The sequence below is a fragment of the Thamnophis elegans genome, chromosome 9, assembly GCF_009769535.1.
Source record: "Thamnophis elegans isolate rThaEle1 chromosome 9, rThaEle1.pri, whole genome shotgun sequence".
Classification (NCBI taxonomy): Eukaryota; Metazoa; Chordata; class Lepidosauria; order Squamata; family Colubridae; genus Thamnophis; species Thamnophis elegans.
Window position 1 is genome coordinate 43,548,936 of NC_045549.1, and position 22,634 is coordinate 43,571,569.

General features: G+C 39.2%; 1 protein-coding gene across 1 annotated transcript in view; it reads left to right on the forward strand.

Moving 5' to 3' along the window:
• The window catches only part of SEC24D (SEC24 homolog D, COPII coat complex component), a 61,683-nt gene that overhangs the window by 13,615 nt on the left and 25,434 nt on the right, over positions 1-22,634 (forward strand). The window contains exons 6-8 of the mRNA XM_032223946.1: positions 716-837; positions 2,016-2,127; positions 5,949-6,076. Coding sequence (XP_032079837.1) covers positions 716-837; positions 2,016-2,127; positions 5,949-6,076 — 362 coding nt within the window. The remainder of the gene's footprint in view (positions 1-715; positions 838-2,015; positions 2,128-5,948; positions 6,077-22,634) is intronic.

The window sequence follows — 22,634 nt, forward strand, 5'->3', positions numbered from 1 at the left end:
GGGCGGCGGCGCTAGTGCCACCATCTGGTTTTTCAGTTCTGCATATGTGCAGAATAATTTTAATTGCATATGAGCGAACCGGCAGTAATGCCTGCTGGAACCCACCCCTGGTTAAAATAATATGTTTAACAGTATTACAGGAAAAATAATTGTTAGGGAGATAGCAGTTGGCTGGTTACCAGAATATTGTTGATCATACACTAAGAAAATGACCTTTGTTTGCTGGATTATCTAAATCAGATGTCCATAGGATGAATAGTTTACTGATAGGTAGCATGCATGTCGAGCAAACACACTCATCAGCACAAAGGAGAGAAAACAACTTTGAAATAGAAAATTCAATAGTCAGCAAGATTATCCCATGTTTTCATATTTGGATAACATCTCCTCCTCACTGTTTTTAAAGAAAATAATAGAAATATTGGAAAGCATTTTAGTTTACATATGTTAAACCATTCTCTCCTTTGTTTTTCAACATATTCCATGAAATATTCCCAAGAGATCTTTATTTATAAAGATCTCTCTTTATCCTTCCCCATCAGATAAGAGAGAAAATAGCCATGTCTTGTTTGGAGTATAGATTTTAAACAGGGAATAGCTTTATCACTTTTTTAAAAAAAACCTCCTTAACAAAAGTCAAAACAGATAGAAACACAGGTTATAAAATAAAGTTATGAATATTGGTGAAATTATTACATTTTCACATTTTTTGCAGGAAATTATGGTCCTCCAATGGCAGGGGGACAACTGTCTTATCCAGGTGGTCTTCCCTCAGGTCCAGCACAATTAGCTGGACCACAGCAAAGAAAACTTGATCCAGATTCCATTCCAAGTCCAGTGAGTAAGAATTTCATCCTTTTGGTTCTCTGGATGTGGCATGCAAGTTGTATCACTGTATCATGTCCCAAAACTTCTAAACCTGGAATTTTCATTGAAGTGCTTAGAGCAGGAGTGTCAAACTGGCAGCCCTCAGGCTGGATGTGTCACGTGCAGGTCACCCCCACCCAAGCTCTGTGAAGGGGAAAAACGTCGCGCAATGTCACATGATGGCAAAGTGACACAGTGAGTTTGACGCCAGTGATTTAGAGTAGCCGAAAACAAAATTCCATATTATTTTGAATATTCTACTCAACAAGCTCTTGCTTCCTTGGTTTTTTTTATCCTAGGACCACAGATGTAATTTGAGTGCTGATACTTATCAACTGACCGACTATATTTTAAAAGCACAGGGGGTAATTTAATAAATAAATAAATAAATAAATAATTCAAACAACTATGCAGGCAGACTACAAAAAACATTACTAAATTTCCTCTGGAATTTGGTTGGTATAATTCCCATTTATTTTCAAGATGTATGAATGAAAAACAAAGCAGCAAGCATTTTTACTAGCTTCTGAGATAAGACATTAAAAATAGTGGAGTTTTGTTCTGTTGGCATGCTCCCACTCACTTAAAATGTTCAGATGAGATCTTTGCATTAACCTAGAAGAATTTTCTTGGTTTATTTCATTCTAAACTTGGAAATGTACGTAATTCTTATTATCCTTTTTTAAAAAAAAAAACAAAGTTCCAACTTTCTTCTTTTACCTTGTGTTAAACTTTTTTGGTGTCATTTAACTGCTCATTTTATTTTGTTTATTGTAATTTTGTGATTAGCTGCAGAAAATCCCTATGATTGTCCATACTTTGTAGAGCTGAGGAGAACAACAAAAACTGTTCTTGAATATATGCTTGAATCTTAGTATCATGGGTGAAAGACGGGTGGGAGTTTGAATCAATTACTGTACTATTATAATGCTTAAAGAAATTTTTGAAATATATAACGTTCTTCATTTTTTTGAAATTGCATTGTAAGGTTTCTTCCAAGCAGCATCAAAACCTATTGTTTTCTTGATCTATAAAACCTGCCTTGATTTTTGAACTGTGGTAACATGTCTGTAAACATTAATTTTAAAAAATTAAAGTCTGCTTCCAATGCTTATATTGTTTATTTTATTATTTATTTTATCCCTAAGATTCAAGTAATTGAAAATGATAAAGTTTCCAGAGGAGGTCAGACCTATGCTACCAATATCAGAGGTCAAGTTCCTCCTCTTGTTACAACTGATTGCCTGATCCAAGATCAAGGTAAATAGATAATATCAGTGAACTTGAATTACAATTTGTATTGATTTGAATATTCATATTTAATTTCTCTAATATTTGTTAAATTGATCTAGAAGTCAAAATGACAGTACAATGTGTTAAAGTTTTTTTAAAAAATGGTGAACTCATGTTAATGTAGCTTCTTCTGGAAATAACTTAATGTAGTTGCATAGTAACTTGGTTAAAACTAAGCTTTAGTGAGAGAGAATTCATTTTTTTTCACATTCCTTTAGGGATTTAATATTTTTGCAACTGATTCCAAACTTCATGGTATAAAACGTAGTGTTTTCTTGGTTGCTTCTATCTTGGAAAGGAGCTCTTGGGCAATTCTTCACTCCTATGAGTGTTCAAATCTTCTCTGTGAGACTGAAAAATTTCTTTAGCTTATTGTAAGGTGACCAGACGTCCTGATTATGGCGGGACGGTCACACTTTATAACAATTTTTCCCATTTCCCGCTGCGTTTTTAAAAAGTCCCGATTTTCTGGCTTCATGTTGAAAGCCCAGTGGATTTGCTTAAGAAATCCTAACCAGGGCAAGACAAAAGACATCCTGTCTAATCCCTCTCTCTGTCTCAGTACTTTCATTGAATATATTAAAACGTTAAAGCAAAAAAATGGAAAAAAACCCGCCCCTTTTACTCACTTTTATAAGAAAAAATGACCAAGCACCATAGAGCTGAAGGAAACAGAGCTGCCTAGAGTAGTAGCAACTGTTCCTTCCTGGATTTCCCGGATGGGAGGGGCACAGAGTTTGGAGGTTTGCTTGTGTGGGAAAAAATGGTGGCTTCTATTTTTCTTTGAAAAATATTTCCCTGGGACTATTTCACCATTTTAATTTGCTCAGTTCTTTGTATTAACATCTATATCATTCTGGGTTGACTTGGAATGTCTGCCTGCTGGTAAGTGAGCTGGCTTTTTTTCTTTTATTTTTTTTAATGTATTTTAAAATAATATTTTATTTATTGTGCATAGGATTTTTTAAAATAGTATTATTCTGTGTGGATTTAAGTTAAGAACTCCCTGTTATTAAGCTTTCCTCAATTAATCTCTGAGTAGATTCCCACCAACTTCAAGATCCCAAGGGCACATCTTGGAAGCTACACCTTTGCTTAGTTTATAGATGATGCCTTTCCTTAAATATGAAAATGAATACATTGTTCAAATGTGTACATCTCAATAGAAATGACTCTCAGGGGTGTACAACAATCCACTAAAATAATAATATAAAACAGTAATTACAAAAACAGGAGCAACTGTTATGAAAATTATTATTAAAAAATAAAGAATAAAAATGGAGTTATTAAGTCTATTAATTGCAGCAACCACAATACAATACCTCGGTCCTTCTTTTCATTAAACTAGACAAAGCCAATTCCAAGGAATTAAAAGACGCTTGCTCCTGGGGAGGAAAGCTATGGCAAATCTAGACAGCATCCTAAAAAGCAGAGACGTCACCCTGCCAACAAAAGTGCATCTAGTCAAGGCTGTGGTTTTCCCATTTGCAATGGATGGATGTGAAGGTTGGACCAGAAGGAAGGCTGAGTACCAAAGAATGTGAAAAATGGTCATCAGTCACTTTTTTCAATGCCATTGTAACTTTGGTCACTATACCACCTTTCTTGCCACAGTTCTTAAGTGAATAACTGCAGCTGATAAGTTAGTAACATAAGTGAATCTGATTTCCCCAACTGACTTTGACTTTTGACTTTGTCAAAAGGTGATTATATGACCCCAGGACACTGAAACCATCATAAATACGAATCTGTTGCCAAACATCAAAATTTTGATCATGTGACCATGAGGATGCTGCAACGGTCACTAAGTGTGAAAATGGTTGCTAAGTGTGAAAAATGGTAATCAGTCACTTTTTTCAATGCCATTGTAACTTTGGTCACTATACCACCTTTCTTGCCACAGTTCTTAAGTGAATAATTGCAGCTGGTATTTTGTATTTTGGATAGAATCTTTTTTTAAATTTGTCTAAGACAATTTAAAAAAAGATTCTATCCAAAATAAATTGAAGTGAAACTATTTTTAAAAATTCTATGCACAATACTTTGAAATATATTGTGCATAGAATTTTTAAAAATAGTTTTACTTCAATTTATTCTGTGTGGAATAGTTTGAAATGTTTTACTGTATATACTCGAGTATAAGCCTAGTTTTTCAGCCCACTTTTTGGGCTGAAAAAAGCCGCCTCGGCTTATACTCAAGTCAGTGAAAAATTTGCCCGAAATGGAGGAGAAAAAGGGGCGGGGCCATGCCGCTGGGTGACACTCGTGAATGGCCCAGTGCCCCTGTGAGTTTCCCCTCCCTCTGTGTCAGTTTGCCGTGCAGCGCGCACCGCACCATCCCCCCTCCTCACGTTCTTATGTAATGCAGGGCTGTCTTACGATTCCCCTTCCTCCCCCTCCTGCCGCTCTGCAACGATGTCCCACCTCCTCCTTGTTATGGCAAGCAGCCAAATAGCGATGTCCCACCTCCTCTGGTACAGTGATCCAATGATAGGAATCACTGTGCCGTGTGTCATAGGAGGCGGGACATCGCTCCCGCGGCTGCACGGGACATCATCATCACAGCGGGACATCAGCATCATGAGGTGAGTGAAGTATTTCATTGAATACACCGCTAGTTTACTGTTTTTCTTTGAAATAAATATTCAAAAACATTATTGGTATCTATTTTTATTTTTGAAATTTACCGGTAGCTGCTGCATTTCCCACCCTAGGCTTATACTCGAGTCAATAACTTTTCCAGTTTTTTGTGGTAAAATTAGGTGCCTCGGCTTATATTCGGGTCGGCCTATACTCGAGTATATACGGTACTTCAATTTATTCTGTGTGGATTCTTTTTTTAAATTGTCTTAGACTATTTAAAAAAAGATTCTATCCAAAATACAAAATACCAGCTGCAGTTATTCACTTAAGAACTGTGGCAAGAAAGGTGGTATAGTGACCAAAGTTACAATGGCATTGAAAAAAGTGACCATTTTTCACACTTAGCGATCATTTTCATACTTAGCGACCATTGCAGCATCCTCATGGTCACGAAATCAAAAGTTTGATGTTTGGCAACAGATTTGTATTTATGATGGTTTCAGTGTCCTGGGGTCATATAATCACCTTTTGACAAAGTCAAATGGGGAAACCAGATTCACTTATGTTACTAACTTATCAGCTGCAGTTATTCACTTAAGAACTGTGGCAAGAAAGATGGTATAGGGACCAAAGTTACAATGGCATTGAAAAAAGTTACTGATGACCATTTTTCACACTTAGCGACCATTTTCACACTTAGCGACTATTGCAGCATCCTCATGGTCACATGATCAAAATTTTGATGTTTGGCAACAGTTACAATTTATATTTGTAAATTGTAGTTGTGTTGAAATAAAAAAAATTACAATACTATTTTTGCGTTGTATTAAATTTTTTGTTGCTCCGTATAAAATTTTTAATCAAGCCCCCCCCCCCCCGGTCAAAGGTGTCCCTCTTTACCAATCTGAAAATCTGGTCACCTTAGCTTATTGAGAGAAACTGTACTAGGCTTGGAAAAGAGGAGAAACCACACTGGAGGAAAAAAGGAATTTTTACTTACATAGTTCTGAATTTCACCCTATTAGGGTTTTGTTTTTTTGTAGAGAAGCACTAGAAATTTCAACAGAACCTAAGTGGTTTTATTGTTAGGTTGAACTCAGTCAAAAGATATTTATTTTGCATTCTTTGTGAAGGAATATTCTGATTTTAAGGTCAAAACATAACTGTTTTTATTATCTAACATTGTCACTATTTGAATTATTCAGGTAATTCCAGTCCTCGTTATATTCGATGTACCTCTTATTGCTTTCCTTCAACTTCAGACCTAGCAAAACAGGCTCAAATTCCATTAGCTGCTATCATCAAGCCTTTTGCCAATATTCCAGCAAATGAGGTAAGTGAGAAAGCTGATTAAAAAAAAACCCCATTGCTTCATAAATTACCTTTTTAGTGATTTTACATGTAAAGATTATGCATCTGTTTATAGCAAATCAGTATTACAGGAATGAATCAATAAAACCAGTTGTCAAGCCCAGTGATTGTTTATCATGGAGCAGCTGCAGGAGTTTGTGAAAATCTCATGAATTCTTCCATTAGCACTGTGGAGTTGATTCACTATTCAGGATTTCCACCTACTGATTGTGTAAATTTAATGTAAAGCTTTACATCTATGGCCTTTATTTGTGTGTGTGTGTGTGTGTGTGAGAGAGAGAGAGTGTGTGTGTGTGTGTGTGTGTGTGAGAGAGAGAGAGAGAGAGAGAGAGAGAGAGAGAGAGAGAGAGAGAGAGAGAGAGAACGAGAACATCCATAATAGTTACTTCTTTTATGCATAGTTCTTGGTTCTTTTGTATAATCTGATCAATCTGGCATGTATTCAAAGAGCTGTTTTACCAACCGTTAAGTTTTTATTTAGCTGATTAATATTCAGCATGAATCTTACATATGTGAAATACTACAATACATATATTATTTGTAGAAAAATCTATATTATTAGAATGATATGAAAGTTCTATATCTTTACTCCAAAGATATAGAATTTTTAGAGTTTTTAAAAATTTTATTTTTAATATATTGGAGAATGTATAAGTATTTAGGTAGTTACAGATGTTCATGAAGATTTTTGATAAGTTATGTTGTTTTATTTATTCAATTTGAATGTGCACACATCTCACTTAAGTGATTCTGAGTGGCTCACAGCTATTAAAAACAAAAATCAGATCAAGTTAAACAAGCATATAAAAATCATCAATATACACATTTTACAAAAATAACCATGATAAGTGGCAAAATCCATCCCTGTATCTCACAATATTGCAAAAACTGTAAAGTGTAAAATGGCAGATCACCAGGCACAGCTAAAGAGCCACGTGTTCCTAAGGACTGGGAGGGTTGGGATCAATCTATGGCCAAGGAGATGAAATCTTGCATGAGTACCGTGGAAGAAAAGGCTTACTTCTTACATCTCTCCCCTCCCCCCGGCCACTGTTTTATAGACAGGATCCATAACTTGCTTCTCCTGGCAATCTTGATGGAATGGGTAGATGTAAATGTAGAGAACGATCCCTCAAATAAATCAGTCCCACATCATATAAAGCCATATATTACCAGAATCTTGAACTGAACCAGGAAGCATAATGACAAGTAATGCTGCATGAAAACAAAGGTGTAATATGCATTGATTAAAGAGTACACATCTGCCACATTTTATGCTAGTTGCAGCATTTGGAAGTTCACTAAGGGCAGCACCATGCATTACATTAATTCAAGAGTTGACCAGGATAAGAGCGAATATGAGCAGGGCCTCCTAATCCAGGAATGGGCACAACTGACACACAACACAAAGTTGTGCAAAGATTCTTCCAGTCACAGCAGCTATCTGCTCTCTGAGCAGGAGCTGTGAGTCCAGGAAAACCCAGATTGCATATGCTATTCCATTAATTGCAGTGAAGACAGTTAGGATTTTTTTGGCAGAAATTCTTCATATTCACATCCTTGTGAGTTTAGGCAGATACATGCATAATCCACAATTGGTCTAAAGAATCATTTCACTGTTACGTGACATGTATTCCAAAGGGTTATATATTTTGGGATTATATTTAAATTTATCTCAATTTAGCAAGAAATAAATTCATTAAAGACTCATAAGCATTGAATAACTGTTAAAACATCCTCACATTCAGAAGAAACGGAGGAGGAATGTTTTACTCAAATATTAAGATTTTCAGTGTATAAAGAAATCAGTGAATACCATGCTCTTTCTTTTACTTCTGGGTTTACAAACTAATTATAAATATTTGAACATAGGTTGGAGTAGGCAAGCTAAACAGAAATAATTTTTTAGGAGATGATGTTATGGCAACCATCAGAACTGCTACACATAAAGATATATAACTCTGTATTTGGGAAACTGTTTTTGCCCTTAGGAAATGTGATCTATGATATTGCTTGTTTCCATCCAAGGATATAAAAGTCTAGGGATTGCTGAGGTTTTTATAAGTGTATGAAGAAAAAAAAAATCAGGAACTGATTAGTTCTGGATATTTTGGACAAGATTTTGTCCCAGATGTTACTTATGCAGATGGTTTCAACCTTTGGAGGGGCTATGCGAATGATAACAAATTTAATCAATAGCCAGATTCAAGACAAGAGAATCTTAATGGGACAACTCCACCCATAGTAAGGTCATCCAAAGGAATCTATTGAAGAGATACAGATGGAAAACCCAAGTAGGACAAAAAAGTTTGGTATCAAGCCTCAAGATTTATTAGCTGTGGAAAGGACTCTTTCTTCCAAGAGTTCAGGTATCTTGGGATCTCATAAATGGATGTGGAATGAGTCCAGAACCAACCACAGTGGAGCTTATTTTAGAAATTCACTTTCTCAAATCTGTAGTTCCCCAAAGGTATTTTTGGGGCTTGGAATAGCACTACCTTTATTCTATGTACTGATAGAGGTCCTTTAAAAAAATTTTTAATAATATTTTTTATTTATATATAAATATTTTGAAAACAGTGTATTGTCCAGGCATTTCATTTTACCAAAAAAAAACAATAAACATAGTAATAATGATAATATATATAGTAATTATAGAAATATTAATAGTTGTATTAGCTTATTTATACCGTATTTTCACCCATATAACCCGCCCACGCAAATAACCCGCCCACGCGAATAACCCGCAGGTTTTCGGGATCGCGTAAAATATTTTCCGTATACCCCACCCACGCATATAACCCGCGACGAGTAAGGGAGAAGGGAAACAGCTGAGATCGGTGGGGGCAAAAGAAACGGAGGAGGAAGCCTGCGCAAGCTGGGGGAGAGTTGGAGGAACGGAGAAGGGAAACAGCTGAGATCGGGGGGGGGCAAAAGAAACGGAGGAGGAAGCCTGCGCAAGCTGGGGGAGGGTTGGAGGAACGGAGAAGGGAAACAGCTGAGATCGGGGGGGCTAAAGAAACGGAGGAGGAAGCCTGCTCAAGCTGGGGGAGAGTTGGAGGAACGGAGAAGGGAAACAGCTGAGATCGGTGGGGGCTAAAGAAACGGAGGAGGAAGCCTGCTCAAGCTGGGGGAGAGTTGGAGGAACGGAGAAGGGAAACAGCTGAGATCGGGGGGGCAAAAGAAACGGAGGAGGAAGCCTGCGCAAGCTGGGGGAGGGTTGGAGGAACAGAGAAGGGAAACAGCTGAGATCGGGGGGGCTAAAGAAACGGAGGAGGAAGCCTGCTCAAGCTGGGGGAGGGTTGGAGGAACGGAGAAGGGAAACAGCTGAGATCGGGGGGGCTAAAGAAACGGAGGAGGAAGCCTGCTCAAGCTGGGGGAGAGTTGGAGGAACGGAGAAGGGAAACAGCTGAGATCGGTGGGGGCTAAAGAAACGGAGGAGGAAGCCTGCTCAAGCTGGGGGAGAGTTGGAGGAACGGAGAAGGGAAACAGCTGAGATCGGTGGGGGCAAAAGAAACGGAGGAGGAAGCCTGCGCAAGCTGGGGGAGGGTTGGAGGAACGGAGAAGGGAAACAGCTGAGATCGGTGGGGGCAAAAGAAACGGAGGAGGAAGCCTGCTCAAGCTGGGGGAGGGTTGGAGGAAGGGAATATCTTCCCGATTCCCCCATCTCCTCGCCCGTAGAACTGAAACGAGAGCTGCCCAAATATCTCCCGGCCCTTCAGGGCTGCCGTAGCGTGGAAGAATGTACTCCTTCACTTCAGAGCAGGGCTAGGAGAGCTTTTCCTCCCATGGAGTTCAATAAAATAAAATAAGGTAGATGGAAGGGAGGGAGGAAGGGTCCCTCCCTCTTACTTTCTGCCCATTGAGATGAACCAGAGCCCTTCTCCCCGTAAAATCCCCCATTTCTCCCACGATCCTTGCAGGCAAAGCGTTGAATTCCCTGGCAAAGAACAAATGGCAGGAAGGGAGAATCCGGCTCCTTTATCGTAGGGAGAAGAAAAACCAACCAACCCCCCAACTTCTCCCTTCGTTTTCATTCCTTGCCCTTTCCAATTGTCAAGCTTTTTGCCTCATTCTTCCTACTTCCCACGGAGAAGTAAAACTCCTTAACTGCTCAGGTTGGGAGCTCAAAAGGGAAAAATTATATGCTGGACCTTTCCCCCTCCTTTATCGTAGGAAACGTTTCTGAGGTTTATGGAGCTTAAAGGTTCAAGTGCTTTTTGCCTCATTCTTCCTACTTCCCACGGAGAAGTAAAACTCCTTAACTGCTCAGGTTGGGAGCTCAAAAGGGAAAAATTATATGCTGGACCTTTCCCCCTCCTCCCCATCAGGGCCCTTTACACATTTCCCCCTCTGTTTATGGAGCTATTGGCAAAAGGGGATCCCTCTGCGTTCTGCTGGGCAGATTTCGCACCGGTGCGTTTTTACGCATACAGCATACCCTCCCCCAGCTTGCGCAGGCTTCCTCCTCCGTTTCTTTTGCCCCCACCGATCTCAGCTGTTTCCCTTCTCCGTTCCTCCAACCCTCCCCCAGCTTGCGCAGGCTTCCTCCTCCGTTTCTTTTGCCCCCCCGATCTCAGCTGTTTCCCTTCTCCGTTCCTCCAACCCTCCCCCAGCTTGCGCAGGCTTCCTCCTCCGTTTCTTTTGCCCCCCCGATCTCAGCTGTTTCCCTTCTCCGTTCCTCCAACTCTCCCCCAGCTTGAGCAGGCTTCCTCCTCCGTTTCTTTTGCCCCCCCCGATCTCAGCTGTTTCCCTTCTCCGTTCCTCCAACCCTCCCCCAGCTTGCGCAGGCTTCCTCCTCCGTTTCTTTTGCCCCCCCGATCTCAGCTGTTTCCCTTCTCCGTTCCTCCAACTCTCCCCCAGCTTGCGCAGGCTTCCTCCTCCGTTTCTTTTGCCCCCACCGATCTCAGCTCTTTCCCTTCTCCGTTCCTCCAACCCTCCCCCAGCTTGAGCAGGCTTCCTCCTCCGTTTCTTTTGCCCCCCCGATCTCAGCTGTTTCCCTTCTCCGTTCCTCCAACTCTCCCCCAGCTTGCGCAGGCTTCCTCCTCCGTTTCTTTAGCCCCCCCGATCTCAGCTGTTTCCCTTCTCTGTTCCTCCAACCCTCCCCCAGCCTGCGCAGGCTTCCTCCTCCGTTTCTTTTGCCCCCACCGATCTCAGCTCTTTCCCTTCTCCGTTCCTCCAACCCTCCCCCAGCTTGAGCAGGCTTCCTCCTCCGTTTCTTTTGCCCCCCCGATCTCAGCTGTTTCCCTTCTCCGTTCCTCCAACCCTCCCCCAGCTTGCGCAGGCTTCCTCCTCCGTTTCTTTTGTCCCCACCGATCTCAGCTGTTTCCCTTCTCCGTTCCTCCAACCCTCCCCCAGCTTGCGCAGGCTTCCTCCTCCGTTTCTTTTGCCCCCCCCGATCTCAGCTGTTTCCCTTCTCCGTTCCTCCAACCCTCCCCCAGCTTGCGCAGGCTTCCTCCTCCGTTTCTTTAGCTCCCACCGATCTCAGCTGTTTCCCTTCTCCGTTCCTCCAACCCTCCCCCAGCTTGCGCAGGCTTCCTCCTCCGTTTCTTTTGCCCCCACCGATCTCAGCTGTTTCCCTTCTCCGTTCCTCCAACCCTCCCTCAGCTTGCGCAGGCTTCCTCCTCCGTTTCTTTAGCCCCCACCGATCTCAGCTGTTTCCCTTCTCCGTTCCTCCAACCCTCCCCCAGCTTGCGCAGGCTTCCTCCTCCGTTTCTTTTGCCCCCACCGATCTCAGCTGTTTCCCTTCTCCGTTCCTCCAACTCTCCCCCAGCTTGAGCAGGCTTCCTCCTCCGTTTCTTTTGCCCCCCCGATCTCAGCTGTTTCCCTTCTCCGTTCCTCCAACCCTCCCCCAGCTTGCGCAGGCTTCCTCCTCCGTTTCTTTTGCCCCCCCGATCTCAGCTGTTTCCCTTCTCCGTTCCTCCAACTCTCCCCCAGCTTGCGCAGGCTTCCTCCTCCGTTTCTTTTGCCCCCCCAATCTCAGCTGTTTCCCTTCTCCGTTCCTCCAACCCTCCCCCAGCTTGCGCAGGCTTCCTCCTCCGTTTCTTTTGCCCCCACCGATCTCAGCTCTTTCCCTTCTCCGTTCCTCCAACCCTCCCCCAGCTTGAGCAGGCTTCCTCCTCCGTTTCTTTTCCCCCCCCGATCTCAGCTGTTTCCCTTCTCCGTTCCTCCAACTCTCCCCCAGCTTGCGCAGGCTTCCTCCTCCGTTTCTTTAGCCCCCCCCGATCTCAGCTGTTTCCCTTCTCCGTTCCTCCAACCCTCCCCCAGCCTGCGCAGGCTTCCTCCTCCATTTCTTTTGCCCCCACCGATCTCAGCTCTTTCCCTTCTCCGTTCCTCCAACCCTCCCCCAGCTTGAGCAGGCTTCCTCCTCCGTTTCTTTTGCCCCCCCGATCTCAGCTGTTTCCCTTCTCCGTTCCTCCAACTCTCCCCCAGCTTGCGCAGGCTTCCTCCTCCGTTTCTTTTGCCCCCCCCGATCTCAGCTGTTTCCCTTCTCCGTTCCTCCAATCCTCCCCCAGCTTGCGCAGGCTTCCTCCTCCGTTTCTTTTGCCCCCCCGATCTCAGCTGTGTTTTTTTTTTTTAAACCAAAATGCTTCGGCAGTGAAGCCCTTTCACAGAGCAAAGCAGAAGAAGGGAGGTGTGTGTGTGTGTGTGAAAACGGAGCCACAGCCGCGCTGCCGCCTCCTCCCCTTCCCTTTCTGCCGGACTTCCAAGCCCAGAGAAGGCGAGGAGCTGCAGAATCCGGGCTTCCTCTCACCTCCTGCTTCTTCCTGGTCGCTTCGCCCATAGCCAGGGGTGGGGTTTTCACGAAGGCGTCCCGAAACCCAAGCAGGGAGAAAAGGGAGAAAAGGAGCCCGAGCCGCCGAGCCAGCCCACTGCCCCGAGGAAAGTGGTGGTCCCAAGCTCTCCCTTTACCGGTAGTTAATCTGTGTAAAATATTTTACGTATACCCCGCCCACTTTTATACCCCCGCAGGGGGGCGCTGTGCATGTAAAAAACGCATATAACCCGCGGGTTATATGGGTGAAAATACGGTAATCATGTTCATTATACTAGCTGACTTATACTCATAGACAAGTTCATATTTTACGTGCACTTAGCAATAATCTTTTTTCATCTAACCTCTTATGTCTAACCATTGATCAAAGCTATCCCATGTTGAGTAGTACTCTGTATCTCCTTCATCTTTTATTTTAAATCTTTTTTTAGAGAAGATTTTTCAGGAGTATCAAACCACTAACTGAAATCCTGGTGTTGACATTTAGTGATGTCAGTAACACACTATACTGTTGTGACTGCTGATTGTAGCAAATATAAAAAAGGCAGAGTTTTGCTTCAGGATCATGAAGGGATGTTGATGCCAATAGTTCACAGTTTCAGAATAGTCCGAGATTCAGATGTATATGACCAAACTCTTAGAAAATATATTGCAAATATTCTCAAAGTATCTTAATGGACTGGAATAGTAGCCACAATATACAGACCACCTTTTCCAGGTAACATTGTAGAAGTTTGAACTATTTAGTAATAAAATATAGACATATAATGATTAAAAACAACCTTCACAATTAATATCATCCAGGCAAAACATTCAATCTTAAAACATTAAGTTTCAGTAAGTAAGACCAACTGGCTCCCATCTCCACCCACATCTTTAATAAATCTCTAGAGATGTGCTATGTTCCTTCTTGCTTCAAATGCTCTACTATCATCCCAGTGCCGAAGAAACCCTCTATCAAGGAACTGAATGACTTCAGACCAATTGCTCTGACATCTGTTGTTATGAAGATCTTTGAAAGGCTGGTGCTGGCCCATCTGAAAAACATCACGGATCCGCTGTTAGACCCCTTACAATTTGCCTACCGAGAAAATAGATCAACAGATGATGCTGTTAATATGACTCTGCACTACATCCTACAACATTTTGAATCTTCAAAGACCTATGCAAGGGTCCTCTTTGTAGACTTCAACTCAGCATTCAATACCATCATTCCAGATATTCTTCTAACTAAACTAAATCAGCTAGCTGTACCTGACTACACTTGTAAATGGATCATAAGCTTCCTAACAGACAGGAAGCAGCAGGGGAAGCTAGGCAAAATCACATCTGATACCTGTACAATTAGCACAGGAGCCCCACAAGTCTGTGTGCTCTCTCCACTTCTCCTATCTCTCTGTACATATGACTGCATCTCAAAAGATCCCTCTGTTAAAGTACTGAAGTTTGCAGATGATACAACAGAGATTGGTCTCATTGGAGACAACGATGAATCTGCATACAGACAGGAGATTGAACAACTAGCCTTGTGGTGCAACCAGAACAATCTTGAACTAAATATACTCAAAAATGTAGAAATGGTGGTAGATTTTAGGAGAAATCCTCCTATACTACCACCTCTTATAATACTAGACAAATACAGTATCAACAGTAGAGTCCTTCAGGTTTCTAGGTTCTATCATATTTCAAGACTTAAAATGAACGCCTAACATCAAAAACGTCATCAAAAAAGCACAACTCGGAAAGCTCAAACTGCCCAAAGAGCTGCTGATTCAGTTCTACAGAGAAATTATTGAGTCTGTTATCTGCACCTCTATAATTGTCTGGTTTGGCTCTGCAACCAAGCAAGACAGACACAGACTTAAGCAGATAATTAGAATTGGGGGGAAAAAACCAATTACTATCAACCTGCCTTCCATTGAGGACACTATACAGCTCTGCACACCAGAACAACAAGACACAAGAACAGTTTTCCCCCGAATGCCATCACTCTGCAAATAACTAATTCCTACAACACTGTCAGATTATCTACTAAGACTGTATTACTATTCTTCTTCTCATTCTTACTAGTACCTATCTCTTACCACTTATGGCTATATCCTTGTGGCTTGTATCTTTACAACTTATATTGTTTTTATTGTTTCCTAGTATGATTTGATTGCTTATTAGTATCCTATGACTATCACTAAGTGTTGTATCTTATGATTCTTGATGAATATATTTTATTTTTCCTTTTATGTACACTGCGAGCATATGCATCAAAGACAAAGTCCTTGTGTGTCCAATCACACTTGGCCAAAAAAGAATTCTATTCTATTCTATTCTATTCCATTCCATTCCATTCCATTCTGACTGGCATCTAGTAGTCCACCAAAATTTAGAACTGGAGTCTCCTTATTTTAATTGCTCAGTGCCTACTCAGTATCTTAACTGCTTTTCTTTCCATTCATCACCAATCAGCTGGTTAGAACAGACCTTATTTATTTATCCAGTACCGACGATAATTGTTAAATAATGTGTTTTTCCTAAGAAATATTTAAAAGACTTTGAAATGAAATGATATGGGAAGGCAAGAACAAATAATTGTCATTTAACATAGTTATATTATTTGCTGTAAGGAAAACAAACAGGAATTTTAATGCTTTTAAAAATAAACATGTAGGGTGGAGATGTTAGTTTAATTGGATAGTCCCACATTTGTTAAAGTTTTATTTAGTAATCTATGACTGTGGAAAGTTTGAAAAACACTGCTTTAGAAGAAGTGGAAAGGTACTAAGCATAAAAAATATTGTAGGCTTTACCATGTTTCTAATAGATTTCTTCAGTGTGTACACACATTATTGCTTCTTATCCAAGACTATAAACAATGTTCAACTTTATACACATTAGTTGGCTGTCACATGCAAACATCTTGCCTACCACACTCAATCTATTACTGTTTCTTTGAAGAGAGAAGATTTATGGTATCACAGGGACTAATTCTCTATGGTAACAGAGTTGTTATTCCAGCTGAGATGCAACAAGAAGTACTGGGGGGGGGGAATCATTTAGGCAGCTCCAAATGCACAGAATGGGCAAGAATATCTCTTTTTGGCCATAGATGAGTCAAAATTTTGAACAGATTATAGTAGGTTTTGTTTTTCCCCACAAAACTAACTTTCTCACCAGAAGAAAAATGTGATAATTACAACAATGCCAGATAGAACCTGGAAGATAATTAGAGCTGATGTTTTTGATATAGGAGGTTGTAATTATTTAGTTGTCATGGGTTATATTTTTCATGTATCTATAGATTGCAAGTACTAGCAGGTTTAAAAACCAGAACTATAGGCAACGAACAAGAATAAAAATAATGGAATTATAAAAATAAACTTTTAGACGATAAGTGGATGAGATTATTCTGAGGGATAGAAGACATTTGTGCCTAGTCCACAAGAACTTCTAGAGATGGCTTGTGAAATAAGGTAACCAACTGACAAAAATTCCAAGACCGAGTTATACCTTCACCCGCTAGAACAGTTATTGTTCTCAAGTGAATTCTAGAACAGAATGATCTGAAACTCTACACATTGTAGAAACCAGTTTATGTATATTATTTATTAGGTAAGAATGCTGCTCAAATACCATTAGAGATGATTGGAGATCTGTACTGCAGATTAAGATTTATTTTTGGGGGTTACATATAATTCATGTCTTAAACAAAGGAAAGTAAGAGCTGAGAAATACAGCCTTCTACTAGGAAAAGCAGACTGAGGATTGGATGCAATTGTTTGTCACTGTAAATAAACTAAATGTTGCTTAAACCATAGAGCAGTTTATAAAGAGCAAGGGAAACTGAAAAAATGAAGCTGTCCATTACAGAATTTACTGTAGAGTTCTGGTAGCCAATAAACACACCTTTTTCCTGATGGTTGACTGCATTGTCAAAGCCTTACCCTCTGCTGCCTGTTTGACTACTGATGCAATAAACCTCACCTGGGACAATGGTTTTAGAATACATGCATAGGCCTGGGGGAAATAAGTGAGCATTCTATTCCCCAAAACAGCAGGTTTCAAAGCAGTTATCAAAATTGTTTTGTTACTAGAACCCACTAAGAAGGAACTGCCACCAGGATAATGGCTGATTAGCTTAAACATATTATACCAACAGAACCATGAAATAGTAATCAAAACCTTTAGTATTTAGCAGTTGTACTGACTCTCAGTTGTGATATGTTTAGGATAAATTGCAAATCATCCATTTTATTGGCAATGCAAAGAAAACATAAGACAATAGAATACACATTAAGAGATACATGTGATCTAACAGTCATCAAGTAACATAAATTCATGCAGCCAGGCATGCAGAGACTCTTCCTTGAATTGGGTAGAAATAATGTATAGAATTTTAGGGAGAAATTGAAGTTTGTAATTTTATATTTCATTGTTTTGTCCCTGTTGATTTCTTCTCCATTTTGGCAATTCAAGCTGTTTTTCTTTTCTGTGATCTGTGAGGAATATTCATAAGTTCCTTTCCTCTTTCTTTTCCTCTTATCTTTCCCCTCCTTTCCTTTCTTTTCCTTCCAGTCTCCTTTCCCCTCCCCTTTCCTTTCCCCTATCCTTTCCCCTTTTTCTTCCTCTCCTCTCCGCTCCCCTCCCCTGCCCTCCCCTCCCCTCTCCTATCTTCCTGTCCCATCCCCTCTCCTCTGCTTAAAGCAATGTAATTGTTTGACAGAATATATTTTTAGCAAATTATTGCTTTAGCAACAGATCATAGAAACAAAAGCCAACAGCTAACATGTTTGTCCAAGCACTTTGCACGTTGCTTTTTGGAATGTATTAATAATAGCCAGAGTTGGATAAACCAGATGATCTTTGTTTAACATTAAATTTGCTTGTTATTATTACCTTGGATAGATGATTTCTTTTTATAGTTTAGAAATTTCCCTGTCTTCTCCGTCTTTTTAATCTTTGCAATATCTAGAAAAATTATGTTATTTCAATAAGTGCTCTGTAGTAAATTAATATATTTTGTAATTCTCTAATAGTTTTTAGAATTACTAATACGGATTGTAGAAAATTTAAGCAGATGCTTGACTTTTAAAAGCTTCTTCAAAAATGTGGCTATAGTAAAGAATATGGTTGCAGTTGGAGGTGTGCAACCATTTTTAACTTTTTTCAGTGGGAACTGCAGGGAATTGGCAAATTTCCCACTGGGAAAAAAATGAAAAGTTAAATACATGGAGTAGAAATACCTAATTTTAAATGGGTTTTGTTTTGTTCTAAATATGTTAGACAATGGGACTTTTTTGGGGTAGGCTAGATTTGTTTGGGAAGAAGAATTAATATTATTGAAAATTACAGTAGCAATTGAGGAGCATTGTGAGATGGGGGAAGTAGACAGATCACTGTTATTATGGGTCAGAGTTGACACAGTGTGGGATAGTAGGCAGACTGTTCTAGGGAAAGGAGGGTCAATATTATACTGTCAGTTCCTATTTCCATGTGGTGGATCCAACCCCGCATCCTTATTGTCAAGTTGTTGGTGACCTTAGCCTTAGATTTTAGATTAACAGACTTCTGATAGAAGTATGACAAACTAAAATTGGCTCTGCAAAAGCGGAACCAATAGCCTCAACCAACACCATGGAACTGGTGAGCAGACTGGTTCCTGGGAACCATTCTGGAAAGAGAGAAAATGGGAGATCACACACACCCACGAGGAGATGCAAGACTATAGTTTTCCTCAAGTTTAAGCACCAGAAACAATGAGATTAGCCATCTTCTAACTCTGGCAAGCAATTTTAAAGGACTGTCAAATAGACACTTAAATTTGGATCGTCTATACCAGGCATCTCATAGATCTGGATAGTTTGCTGTGGTGAATTTCCAAGTGACTTGGCAAGAAATTGTATTGATTGCATTGTAGCAACTGTCAACAGGAGAAAACTTGGCTTCTTTCTATGGAAATGGGAGCAGCATATCATTCTCTAGTTGCCAAAATTCAGTAATCATAATCGTTATGAATTCAAGAACATGGCACAGTGCAAACTTTGACTTATAACCTTAAGGGACGTGATGCAATTTCTTAAGTAGAGTTCATTGAGTTTGAATAAAATTGAATTTTTTGATTTTTCAGAAATCATGACATTGTTGTTTTAATAAACAAAAACTATCTCAATTATTTTATACACTGTATATATTGTACCTTAAAAATTTAAATTAACTCTCGCTACTTCAATAGTTTGGCTTTAAAAAGCCATTTTAATGAATTTTTATAAAACTTAAATTGATTCTGTAGAAGTGATACTTTTAAAAAAACCAATAATTTTTAAGAAAATTGATTCCCGCCTCCTGTTATGGCAGGACTGGGCATTTCACAAGTCTCATGCAGTCCCTAGCATGTCTTGGTGCTCTATTAAGTGTCATCTTGTCATAGAAATTTATAATGTGCATGAACTAACCATTTGTCTGAAATGATGCAGGGTCTCTCCTACTTGAGCAGGGTGTTGGACTGGAGGACCTCTAAGGCCCCTTCCAACTCTTGTCACTCTGTTATGTCACTAAATTGGCATTCTTATTAGTAAAAATAATTGTATTTATATTTTCAGTGAGGGAAAACACAATTGCATCTGCTCTTTTTTGCTGAGCAGAAAATGCCGATTCACAACATGTCACTGTCAGGTTCCTCATTAGAGCTTGGCAGTAAATCACAGGTTTTCCATCACTTTTTAGTTAACTTGCCAGTTTGACTTGGATAAATCTTAATCATCTTCCATAAATCATATTACTGTCTTCTTTTCACTAACAAGGAACAAAGGAGAATATGATTGTAGAATTTTAAAGCTTTGTAGTCTAAAAATAACACTAGAATGATTTCTAGAATGGATCAATGAAGCACAGAAAAGTTTCCCTTTTCTCCTCTTTCATTCTTGGAAATTAGCCAATATGGTGCATTCAGCAGAAACTAAATACTTATTTTCCAGGACTCACAAAAACCGTTATAAAAGAAGCGATGACCAGATACATCAGATACTATTTCTATGTATGGTCTTCTAAATGTCAGTAATCTAAATGTCAGTTCAGTGCTAAGTGGAAGCTATGAAAGGCAGAAGACAAGCATGAAAAAAGCACTTTGCAGTCAATTATTTTCATGACCTTCTGACAACAAAGTTAAAACTGCTTCTCTGATATTATGGCAGTTTACCATATGTTTTGCATATTAGTTTGTTAATTTTTTCTTTCCAGTTCCTTTGTTCTGATTGCTTCTGGTCCCTGACATTTTGCAGATCCATTGTCAAGTAGAGTATTTTGATTACCATGCTGTGTTCTGATTTGATATTTGTGTTTTTATCATTGGTTAATCCTGACTGCTGACCTTCCCTTGATAAACAGCACCACCCAACTTCCATATAACAACACTTTCAAAGTAAAGAATGTCATTGGTATTCTAATATGAGCACACCCTGCTTGGTTACTATGGTTATTAGAATGGGTGGGACTCTGAATATGTCATACTTTGGCGGAAGGAGACTGGAACTAGAACTAGTACTCTTGAAATTAATGAATCCCTATAGGATGTCAGGATAATTGTTGAAAACAAACTTTATTGTTTATTTATTAAATGTCTATGTGCCCATCTTCCCTACAAGGTGCTACAGGCAATTTGTAGAATTCTTTGGTCATCATGATTTGTGGAGAGGAAAGAAAAGATTAAAGTGAGCAATGTAGTCTTTCAGAATTTCAGAAGCCAGATAATCCATGCAGGTACAATGCTGGGTTTTTATTTTTAAGTTTAGATTAAAGTTAGTTGTGGTTATGCTTTGGTATTATCTGTTTCATTCCACAAATTTTGGTAACTTAATATAATTCTTGGTCATGTAATATACTGTGCATTAGCGATCTACCAATAAAGACCAGCCTTGTAATTGCTATTGACTAGAACCAAGTACATTCCTTACTTTGTCACAAGATAAAGCAGCCATTAAATACTTAAGTCTATTATTTGGCTCTATTATGTAAAACTTGCTGAATTCAGAATTTGGATATTTTACTGTGAAAATCTTTTTAAAAATAATGGCATCATATCTATCTATCTATCTTTCTTTCTTTCTTTCTTTCTTTCTTTCTTTCTTTCTTCTATGCTATGCATCCCCCTTGACGATTTTGGATGGGTTACCTATTTAGGTAGAGTACTACAAACGAACCACTGCTGAAAGTGACTATCAATACATTCACATTCACAGGTGTATTTTGTTCCTCTAGCATTAATTTGTAGCAATTAATAACAGGTAACTATAGTCAAAATAGTGTTAACTGGTAATGGAATGTATAAAATTTTCATTTTAGCTAATGGCTAATGTCTTGATTGGTTTGGCTTAGGAGAACCTGTTTTTTCTACCTTTCTGATTTTATGATATGTCGGTAAATATTGCACTCCTTGACAACTGCAAATGTATTGACTTCCCTGGTTTGTACCTTGTTACCTGTTGAATGATACAAAAGCAGAGAACGGAAATTTATTTAACAGTGTTTAATACATACAAAGACAGACACACACATAGATATATACCACATATATTATATATATTTTATATATCCCACATATATTGTATTGTGCTACATACAGCACCTGGTTCCTGATACAATTTTCACAAATTTCATTGGATTTGCATAATATATACGGTATCACACAGAAGAGATCTTAAATTCCCATAAACTGGTAACATAACTCTATCAAAAGAATATTTGATAAATAATGCATCTAAAATCAACTCAGATCTTGGTCTGCCAAGAGTCAAACACTACTTATTTGCCCCAGAGTTAACAAAATATTTGCTTCCACTAGATCATTCTAATTAACATGTCAACATTTTAAACAATACACTAAATAACTTCATGAAACAACATCATCACCCACACTTTTTCTCTAACAACAGTCTAGAGAAATCACAAAATGGGCAATGGAAAATCTGGGATAGCAACATTATATATCATATTGACAGTTGCTTTATTATTACTTTTGGACTTCATTAGGAACAAATTTGAATTAATTAATGTTAATACTGAATGTGTTTTTCAGTTATTAACCTTAGTACATTATTTTCTTGTAAGGCAAATGAATAACATTTATTTGGTCTTTCTCAGCCTCATTGGATTTGTATTTTAGCATTTAGGGCGATTGTTCTGGTACTGCAGTCAGCACAAATCTGTTGCTTATTATGAGTGTTTTATCTCTTTGGGGCACAGTGACCGCTACAGATAGCATGGAGCACAAAGAAGGTTTTGCTTAGCTGACTCATTGCCTTTTCTTATCGTAGGCAATTATAGATGAAATCATACTTATATGACCTTCTCAGTTTTATTTTAAATAAATTGAATAAAATATTGCATTTAAAAATAATAAAATTAGTGCATATAATCTAATGTTAGATCAGGCATAAAAAAAACCCTGCCAATCTCTGTGGTGTTTTCACTTTGAAATGAATTAGCAAGCATGTTTAGAAAATGAATTGCCATAAATATAAATAAGTGAAATTGTTGGAAAAATTATAGTAAACAGTGCTAATTTAAAACTATAGAGGCATTGGAATTTTTTTTAGAAAGGAATGACATTTCAGGCAACAAGAATTTTTTAGTAATTTTTTGAAGAATGTGGATTTGATATGAATAGGAGTTTTCCAGAGGAAGCAGTATGCAACAGAATGCATTTCCTTTGAAATGTATTGTTCTTGGGAGAAATAGATGATTTCTGTAATGTTTGGTC